General features: G+C 48.2%; 1 protein-coding gene across 1 annotated transcript in view; it reads right to left on the bottom strand.

The window, feature by feature from the left end:
* The window catches only part of cacna1ha (calcium channel, voltage-dependent, T type, alpha 1H subunit a), a 101,179-nt gene that overhangs the window by 35,916 nt on the left and 55,263 nt on the right, over positions 1 to 10,000 (bottom strand). Inside the window, 2 exon segments of the mRNA XM_042087784.1 lie at positions 6,237 to 6,589; positions 8,843 to 9,632. Of these exon segments, the coding sequence (XP_041943718.1) occupies positions 6,237 to 6,589; positions 8,843 to 9,632 (1,143 nt within the window).

The following is a 10,000-nucleotide window of genomic DNA, read 5'->3' on the forward strand; positions in this document are numbered from 1 at the left end:
CATACTGCATGACTACATCATCATACTGTAGTTTTCAATCTCTATCTCTCTCTCTCTCTCTCTCTCAAACTCTGATTCAATGCAGTAAGAGGCGGAAGAATTAGGATATTACAGCATACTGTTGAACAACAAATGCACATTGCAACCTATGATACCTGAAATGCTACTGTCAAAATCTCGCTGTCTTCTGCATGTGTGTGAGTGAAATGAGCAGGTCAGGACCCCCCCCCACCCCCCCACCCCCGCAAGTGCAGTCGAACGGCATCTCCTCAAATGGATATAATGTAACTACGCACTGGAGACATGTTTGTGGCTCTTTTATATGGGGAGAATCATGGATGCGAATGGACTCCGAGATCAGGCCTGGGGGATGAGCGAGAAGAAAGAGCCAAATTTACCGTGAAATTTGAGGATAACAGCAGGCAAACGCAGTGTTTACCTGACAGCTTCAGATCTCGCACACAGAGAGAGAGAGACAGAGAAAGAGAGGGAGAGGGAGAGCTTCTCAGACAGAAAACGACGACCAGATCTGAAAGCTATTCTGTGGCTCCTTTTTCGTGTCGTCTCAAAAGACACAGGCCTCACTGAAGCAGTTTTGGCTAGAGGTTAGCGTAATCACTGCACCCTCCGAAATCAAAGACCACTCTGATATTCCTGTTCCTGTGGCCTGCATGCAATGTCCCTCACCTCTCTCTCTCTCTCTTTCTCTCCTCCTCTCACCACCCCTCCCTCTCTACCCCTCCCCTCTCTCCTCTCCTCTTCTCTCCATCTCCTCCCTTCCCCACCCAAACAAGCTCTAAAAAAGCTGCCCCTATTATCCAGCCCACAAATCGAATCCCCCTTTCAACTTCCTCTAATTGGCTCAAACCGCCTGAGTGCGAAGCTGCAAATTCCCAGCGCTGCTGCATCAGGCCTATTTGCTGGACAGACACCGAGGGGTGTGTGTTTGTGTGTGTGTGTGTGTGTGGGGGGGGGGGGGGGGGGGGACTGTAGGGTGGAGAGGAGGGGAGGGGGCAGAGGGGGTATTTGAAAACAATGGGAGCAGAAACGGCAGGGTGGACCACGCAGAACTCTCCACTCTCCGCTACATGCTGGAGTGAGAGAGAAAGAGAGAGAGAGAGAGAGAGAGAGAGAGATGGAGGGAGAGAGAGGGAGAGGGAGGGAGAGAGGGAGGGAGAGTGGGAGAGAGGGAGAGAGAGAGAGAGAAGGGTAGGGAAGGTAGGAGAGAGTAAAAGAGGTTTGAGGTAGACAGAGAGAGAAAGTGAGAGAGGTGCAGTGCTGAGAGGAGGAACAGCGACAGTGGAACAGTGAAAAGGAGAGAAGGGCTAAGAAAGAAAAGGAGGCACAGAGAGAAATGAAAGAAAGAAAGAAAGAGAGAAAGAAAGAAAGAAAGAAAGAGAGAAAACATCGACAAAGGTCTGAGAGTGAGAAGGAGTAAAGCTAAAGACAGACAGAAAGGTAAAGACAAAAAGAAAAAGAAAAAGCCCCCCCCCATAAAAAAATAAATGACAAAATAAAATGCCCCCATTCATCACACACTGGCCAAACTCTCCCTTTCCTAAACCCCTCTAAAAGCTTCAGAGCCATGCACTGCATTTCGTAAACAATCTCTATCCCCCCCTAATGCAGCGCTTTCCCTCAATGCACCGCACAAATCACTTCCGCGGCAACCCGGCAACTACTGTTGCCACTGCGTGAAAAATAATATCCTCCTCACACACACATCACACACACACACACAAGCGAGGGTGTTTGCAGAAAGAGACCGCGCCGCGAGAGCGAGTGCATTTTGCTATCGGACCACGAAGCATGTATAATCACACCGCTCCAGAGAGAGAATTTAAGCAACACCGCTGAGTGCAAATAATGCTGGAGACCCGGCGTCGCCCCTGATAAAGATCTCCACAGACAGGGCCAAGGCGAGAGAGGCAGAGAGAAAGAAAACGCATGCACACACACACACACACACACACACACACACACACACACACACACACACACACAGAGAGACATAATGGCAACTATGCACAGTATGTGTTGCGGCTAAGACATGGGAGAAGGTACACAGTGCAGTGGTGGAATGCCTATCCAAAGCAGACATACCCCACCAACCCCCTCCAGTGAAGCTCCACAAGCACACAAACACGCAGAGTCAAGGAGTATCCATTTACTCTGAAATGTCCGGCATGATCAACCGATAATGGAAGAACAGTGAATTCCAGTCTAAGCTCAAAACATGCCGCCACCACTAACCAGTCCATTCCCTCCACAATCACTCTATGACACAAAACTGATTACAACAACAGCAACAATAATAATAATAAACAACACAAGCTTCTTAAATGGACCCATCCAAGTGGTACTCAATTAAGTATAAATCATAATCCACTAATCCATTTTCTATCCTGATAAGAGCTTCAGAGGTGTACCAAAGTGTATTACTAGACAATGGAGCTGATTCCGAAGAGTTGCAGTGAAAGGGTATTATATTGGTTTGGCACCTGTATAAGTCTTTGGTTCAACAGATTTCTACTAATCCTATTATCAGATTGCCTGCGATGAGAGTGTCAGACTTGAACCGCTGAGTTGTCTTTCTACAAGCAGCACAGACAACAAAAACAACCAGCACGCCTCGGTAGTGCAAACTCCCGCTTTGTTAGTCCCACAGGATTATTTTATGAGTTGTTTTGTTATGCTGTGCATCGGCAGGGAGATGGTCAGCAGAAATCTTTCATTTTATACACTACGGAAGAATCTCTGGTGAATGTCCAAACCAGCAATGACAGAATGTATGCCCCCAAAGCAATGCATTATCCAAATCTGTTTGGATTAGATGCAAACTCCTCTAAAACTTGGGCCTCTCTTTGGGAGTTAAGATGACGACCTAAAATTGGTTCCTTATCATCTCACTTGATTTTAACCCTGGAATGTGTTTATGCTTTTTAACAACAGACATTTATGTACTATTACAGACCCTTAAGCAACGTTCTACTGTAGTCAAACAGCCTCCGAAATTAATACACCAGAATAGAGTCTCTTAGAGCAATACAAGGGCTACGAATTTTGATTGTGTCTGAACACTTAGGACCTAATTTCAGTAGTATCTCTTTGGTGACATTCCAAGTCTTTACAGCGCTGTAAAGAAGCAAAAAAAATGGCTGAAACAAATTTCGCAGACCTAAGAACATCTGATGTCTGTCATTTGTAATGCTCACTGACAAATCAATGGCAGAAAAAAGTTCACAGTGTCCCAGTACAGTCTAGCAAAGGCCGGGTCGAGTGAGTTGTGTCCCAATTCCACATTCTAATTCCAATCAATGTGGTCTTTGTCAGAGTGCTGATCGCGAGGCAGGACCCCACAGCCTAGTCATGGTGTGAGTGTGCCAGAAAAAATCAATCCCCCGAGGTGTCGCCATTGAGATCATTTAATGTGGGAGCTGAAATGTTAAAATAAAAATCCCTGTAAAAGCGCAGACCTGCAACCACTCTCACACAAGAAATGTTGACTCCTGTCAGCTCTCTTCCTCTCTCTCTTCCTCTCTCTATCTCTCTCTCTCTCTATCTCTCTCTCCCTCTCTCTTTTTAGGGAGGTTTCAGGATATTTCGGCTGAGCCGCTCTTTACGTTCTGTTTTTTTTCGCTCTGTTCACTGTCAGAATGAAACTCGGTGTGTAGGACCCCCCAAGCACTGGATCCAAATGCTGCAGTGAAGCTTGGTTGCTTTGCCATTATGGATGTCTGTAACAGACAATAATGTCATGCTTTACTAGCTTTAATAATTGCTTCTTTCTTTACTGCCCAATAACACACAATGGATGGAACAGAAACAGAATATCCTTTTTTATCCTGCTAACTCTGAGGTCTAAACCTCCATTCAAGTGCACTTCACCAAGCACTTCAAGTATTATAACATTACATTTTATTTATATTGCTAAGGAGCCACACAGGCCTAGGTACATACAGAAGCATTATTTTCCTAAGTCCATTAGAATGCCATGGGATCGGCCCTTTACGGTGAAATAACTTCACTTGAATGATCTCTCAAGAACAGATAGCAGTTCCTGGCGCTGCCCATAATGGTCCCTCTACACTGCCTAAGTTACATGTGCTCTTCATTGTGTCAAATAAGGTCCGCACACGCATACATTCTCACTCTCACGCACTGACACACATTGTATATGTTAAATCATGCCCTGTGTTTTGTTGCCTGGGTTGCTGTATCACTCACAGTGTGGGGATTAGAACAGATTTAGCATGTGGGGTAATGCGCACATGGCACTGGACAGCTTTGATGAAGAGGTGCTATTCTTCACAGCGTGTTATTACACCCTAAGCCAGCCGCACAGCTCTCCCCTCGGTTTCTCTGTACAACACGAGAGACCACTGTCCTCGGAGATTACAGCTCGTCCACAGCAAGTCCCCGCCGCTGCAAACCGAGGGAAGGAAGACTGAGAAAATAGTGCTGACAGTTTTCTTTCGCCTTCACTGTTTACCTTGTTATATGTTGGTGTCTGTAAAAGGCACTACCATGGTGGGCTGCAGGAGGATGTTCCTAAAAGGTACAAATGCGACAAAATACTTCACTAATTCTCTCTTTATCTCTCTTGTCTTGATCATTTACTCCGGCGAATAAAAAACGGAACAGCTTTGGGACTGCGGTAAGGTTGATACCGCCCTGCTCTACCCGCACTAGCAGTTGACAGCACGATCTGAAAATAAAAAAGAATAAATAAATAAACGTTCATACTGTACTTCCTCTGCGGAGGCGAGAGCCGCGCCACGCAAAAAAGGTTGGTGAGTCAAAAATATCTCTTTCATTGTGGGCCACTCGAGCTTCAGCTCCCCTAGGCAATACTACTGCATGGATAATAGCATCGTCATATGGCTGACCCGTTTACAAAAGCATTGTTAATAGCAACTGCCATGCAACAAAGCACTTGACACCCCGGTAATAGCAAGGTAGGTGTAAAGCACCCACAAAGCATTATCCCAAAGGCTTCCTTAAAAGCAGTTTTTCACAGGGCCTTGGTATAATATGTCAGATTAAGTCTTTGGTTTTTTGCAAGCTAGCTGCTGTCTATGACAATCTCTTTAGAGAACGACAGTCAGCATTAAGCTGTGTTTCGAGATGTATGTACTGTCTGCTTCGGGATGTATGTAGGGGCAGATTCGACCACGGCACAGTTTTCCTGCTCGCACTGGCAAACCCCTGGCCAGCCAAACCGCCCTGACGTGTCTGTTTTCCTCCAGTTAACGAGCACAGCCGTGTCCCCCACACGGCTACACCCTCCACCACCAGCGTGCATGCACCATCCATTTACCCCATTTTCATGACCAAGCACTCCCACTGAGCCGCCCCTGCTTGGCAGGCAGCTGCAGCGAATTTCCGCCCCCGTAACTAGGTTACTGGACGTCCGACAACATCAGCAACTCTTCCCTCTTTCCTCCCAAGGCCTGGCGCTGCTGCGGATGGCTCTCAAACGACAACAGCAACACAGGGGGATAAAAAAAAAAGGGTTCAGGGTAGGCTGTCATGGAGACCACAGCCAGGGCCCCGCTAGCCCAGCAAAAGCAAAGCAAAGCAGGATACAAAATCAAAGCAAGAGCCCTGGTCAAAAGCAATGGTGCACTTGCACAGGGCATTTTACACACGCGACACGGCCTACGGTTCACCCAATAAGGTGATGCTTTTGCCCAACACATTCTGCCCCCTGAGTGTTTATGAATGAAAAATAAATAGCTATAACCCCTCTGTGTACACCAATGAAATACTTTGGAGGGTGTGTGTGGGGGGGGGGGGGGGGCTGCATTGTTCAGACGCAGATAAAAGCCAGACAGACACGGACCAGATGTCTCTACTTCCACTCTGGGTAGTTTGGACTGGGACTAGGGTGGTGGGGGTGGAGGGGGACGAGACGGCTGGAGGGTGTTGGTGCAGGGCTGAGGTGGTGGAGGTGGTGGTTTGCTTTGTTCGTGCAGTGTCATTTCACAGATAAAACTCTTTCTGTTGTATATCTCCTATCTGCGAGCTATGCTCCAAACAAAGCAACGGCGGATGAAAATAACCAGACATGCCCCTGTTGCTAACAACAGTAACCTGTCCTGCTCGCAGCCCCAGCCCCAGCTACAGCTGGTCTGTACCGTCTTCTAATGCGGGGAGCGCAGGGAGCGAGCGAGCGCTCACAGCCCGTGGCCCAGCCAACAGAGACACACGGGGGGTCACCTAGTCCGCCTCACCTGCTCGTGGTACTCGATGCCCATGCTCAGCGTGTTGATGAGAATGGCGATCATGATCCCCTGGTTGAAGTACTTGCTGTTCACGATGGACTTGAGCCGGCCCTGGAAGTCCCCCCACGCCTGGGCCAGGCAGCCGCGGCCCACAATTCTCTTGGGGTGCCGGTGGCGGTGGCGATGTCGGTGGCCCGGCCTCCCGTCGGCGAGTTCGGCCTCTGTCCTGGCATTCTCGGACTCGGCGTACTCCTGCTCCATGCGCTTCAGAACGCTGGAGCAGTACAGGCAGCTGTCCAGCTGCAAGAGCAGTGGGCCAGGCTCCAGGCCACCCATCAACTGCAGCAGCAAACGCTGCTGACCTACACCAGGGACAAGCACAGCAACAGCATCATCAACAACAGCATCCTCATCAACAACAACAACAACAACAATGCAATGCTGCTGGAGCCACTAAAGCAAACAAACTAACGCCATTAATGCAAGCAAACTAAAGCCATCATTTTGATACCTTTTACTTTTTATCATTTGGAATTTCTTGGTGTCCCTATTCATCGAGCTACACTCTCGTATGGAAAACTGTTTATAGATAAAAATGTACTAGGCCTACGATATTTTTAGTAGTTTTATTATACAAGGCAGGGAATTCCTCTCGATATTGTAGTGGTGGTCCTGGGTCTACCTGTCTCTCTGGAGGAGAGAGAGGTTGAAAGCATTAATTATAGGTCTGCTTGAGTCTGAAAGTGCTCCCTGTCTGATCCCTTTCTCGCTGAGAAGCTCTGAATCATCCTGGTCATTTATTCCACATCCACCCACAGCTGACTCTGGCTGGCCACCTAAAGGTCTATTTTTTACGTGGCATATTTTGAGGAAATATACGTATAAGTATAAGTATATATACTCTTTTGATCCCGTAAGGGAAATTTGGTCTCTGCATTTATCCCAATCCGTGAATTAGTGAAACACACACAGCACACAGTTTACACACAGTGAGGTGAAGCACACACTAATTCCGGCGCAGTGAGCTGCCTGCATCAACAACGGCGCTCGGGGAACAGTGAGGGGTTAGCTCAAGGGCACTTCAGCCATGCCTACTGGTCGGAGTTCGAACCGGCAACCCTCCGGTTACAGGTCCAAAGTGCTAACCAGTAGGCCACGGCTGCCCTAATTAGTGGGAGTTACGGGCACTAACTCCCACTAATTAGCTTAATTGGACCGATTACACTGAGCAGTAGAGGAGGCATGTTATGGAGCACATATGCAGTAGATGGGGTATGGGGTATGGGGAATCTCATCGCACCCTACTGTTTTAATTCGGACTGCTGACCGAAATGGATCCGATCTCGGTCAACATCAAACAGCAAGTGGAATGGGTGGTAATCACACTTTATTTTTAGCCCCAATTTGAATTGAGTGTATTTGTAATGTGGTGATAAGGAGCTACAGTTGCATGTGACACCACCGGGGGCCTCATCTAGCTGATCAAAATCCTGATTTGCTTCATTGGCTGAACATTTGTAACTATGGAGAACGTTGTAAACTGCATGGTGATAACCTTTATGTAAGGGCATTTGGTGCTGTGCTACTGCTCTAATGAAGAGCTGATGGTAGTGTTAAGTGTCAGAGAATGAATACATGAAACAAAACACCTTTATATTGTTTGACATTTTCACAGTTTGTAGATTATTACTGTATACACGAAACAGCTATGGGCTCAAGCTTTCACTTCTGCAGTGTAATGTATTCCTGGTGGCCTTCACCTCCTCATGTCCCTTTCTCTTCAGTTATAATCAGCTGAAATGGAGATGACTCTTGTTTAATCAGAAATGACTATTGGCACCGGAATGTGTCTGGAGCTGAAAACTTTAGCCTGCGTGTCTATTTGTTATCCACCCCAGCGACAGAAATCCTTTTAGCACCTAACTTTAAGCAAGGGACCGCCGACAAGCTTTTAAGTGCACAAGAAGGTGACGTGATGAGAGAAAACACCTGGCCAGTCCAGCGGTGGTTTTTTTTCTCCGATACAGATGGCGGGCGACGGGTAAACTACCTCCCGCCGGAGCCTGCTGATGTAAGTACACACAGATAGGAGGCAATCTGCACCACACTTCTCTCTGAGACCCAGGGTGCCATGTTTTTTTGATGAGGACTCACTGACTTTATCTGCATCAGTCCTTAGCACCGATAACGTCACCAACATACTGTAACGACGCCTCTTATCTTATCTTGCAGTTGTTTCTTTGGTGAAGATTGCTTCTTTAACAGATCTTGCCAGCATAGGAGTGAGATCATTCCATTCTTATGTTCTGTAAGAGCTGCAGTGTACTGGAAAGGCACATTATTCACTCACTAATGCAGCTCCACCATATCTCCCCAGCTAACCAGAGCCAGTGGCGGAAAACAGTTGCTGGCAGAGCCCTATAAGGATTCTGTTAATGACTCTAACATTTGAGGCATGGATTTTCTGTCATGGCTCTAAAGTGCCGCTTGAGAGGGCGTCTGGTTTGAGCTCCCTGGTCTTCCTGGGGGCTAAACGAGGTGAACGCATATACGAGGAGCCGAGGAAGAACGAATAAAAAAGAGAAATGAGACGGAGCGGAAGAATAGGGCCTTACTTGGTTCCTCCGTCATCTGCTGGAGCCTCTCCATGGGGTCTGCAGAGTCCGTGCTGGTCTCCCCTCTGGCGTTGCCCTGGGGTGCGTTTCCCGGGTAGCTGCAGACGAAGGAGGGGAGGATAGTGGGGTAGTTCATGCCCCCGTTCAGCCTGTCCCGCTGTGTGGGCGCCCTGGTGGTGGTGCCCGGGGAGGTCGGGCTGGGGAGGCACGTGCCCTCCTGGTAGACGGTGGGCACTGTCTGCGCGTGGCGCCCGCCGCTGAGGGTTTGGAGGGTGCTCATCTCCACGGCCTCCCCTGACGTCCCCGACGACGACGTCTCTAGCCCTCCCTGCTGCTGCTGTTGCTGCCCATAGGGGGCGCCGTTGCTCAGGTTGCAGTGGTGGTGCTCGTGGTGACGGATGAGACTGCGCATGGCCCGGATCCAGTACTCGCGTTCCCGCGGCCGGCCGTGTCCGTTCAGTCCGCCACTGCCCAGTCCACCCCCACCACTCCCTCCACCCAGTCCGCCAGCACAGCCGTCACTGTTGGGATTGACCTTCTTGCGGCGCTTGCTCTGCCAGTTGTTATAGATGCGCAGGCACCGGCGCTTGACCTTGCGGTACAGGTGGCTGATGTACCTGAGCATCTCCTCGTAGCAGCTGCCCGGCTCCGAGTAGCTGGCCAGCGTGCTGTCGTTGGAGAGGTAGCGCTTCCGCTGGTCCATCATCAGCTGGTTCTCCCGCTGCTTCGTCTCCGCAAACTGGGTTGCGATCACAACCAGGCACAAGTTTATCATGAAGAATGAGCCCACCTGAAGGGTGCAAGAGCAACGGCAGGAATTGGAACTACTGGAACTATTTGCACTATTTGCACAGATGTCAAACAACACAATACAAGATACAGTTTGTATAAAGTTAACAACATAATACTGTAACTACTTAGTAGTGACTAAAAGTTAGAGATTAAAGTAACATGTTGTAAAGATGTAAGAAGAATGTCTAAACATGGCATGCTTCCATATAAGTCTTCTACAAAAACACTGACTATGTCCAGAACACAATCAAAGTTTGCGATAACTAATACATGCATACATGGTAATACATTCTTCCCTTGCTACCGAAGCAGTTATGAATATATTTGAATAAATACATTTGAATAAATGAATACATTTAATGTAAA

This window comes from Alosa sapidissima, chromosome 3 (assembly GCF_018492685.1).
Source record: "Alosa sapidissima isolate fAloSap1 chromosome 3, fAloSap1.pri, whole genome shotgun sequence".
Classification (NCBI taxonomy): domain Eukaryota; kingdom Metazoa; phylum Chordata; class Actinopteri; order Clupeiformes; family Clupeidae; genus Alosa; species Alosa sapidissima.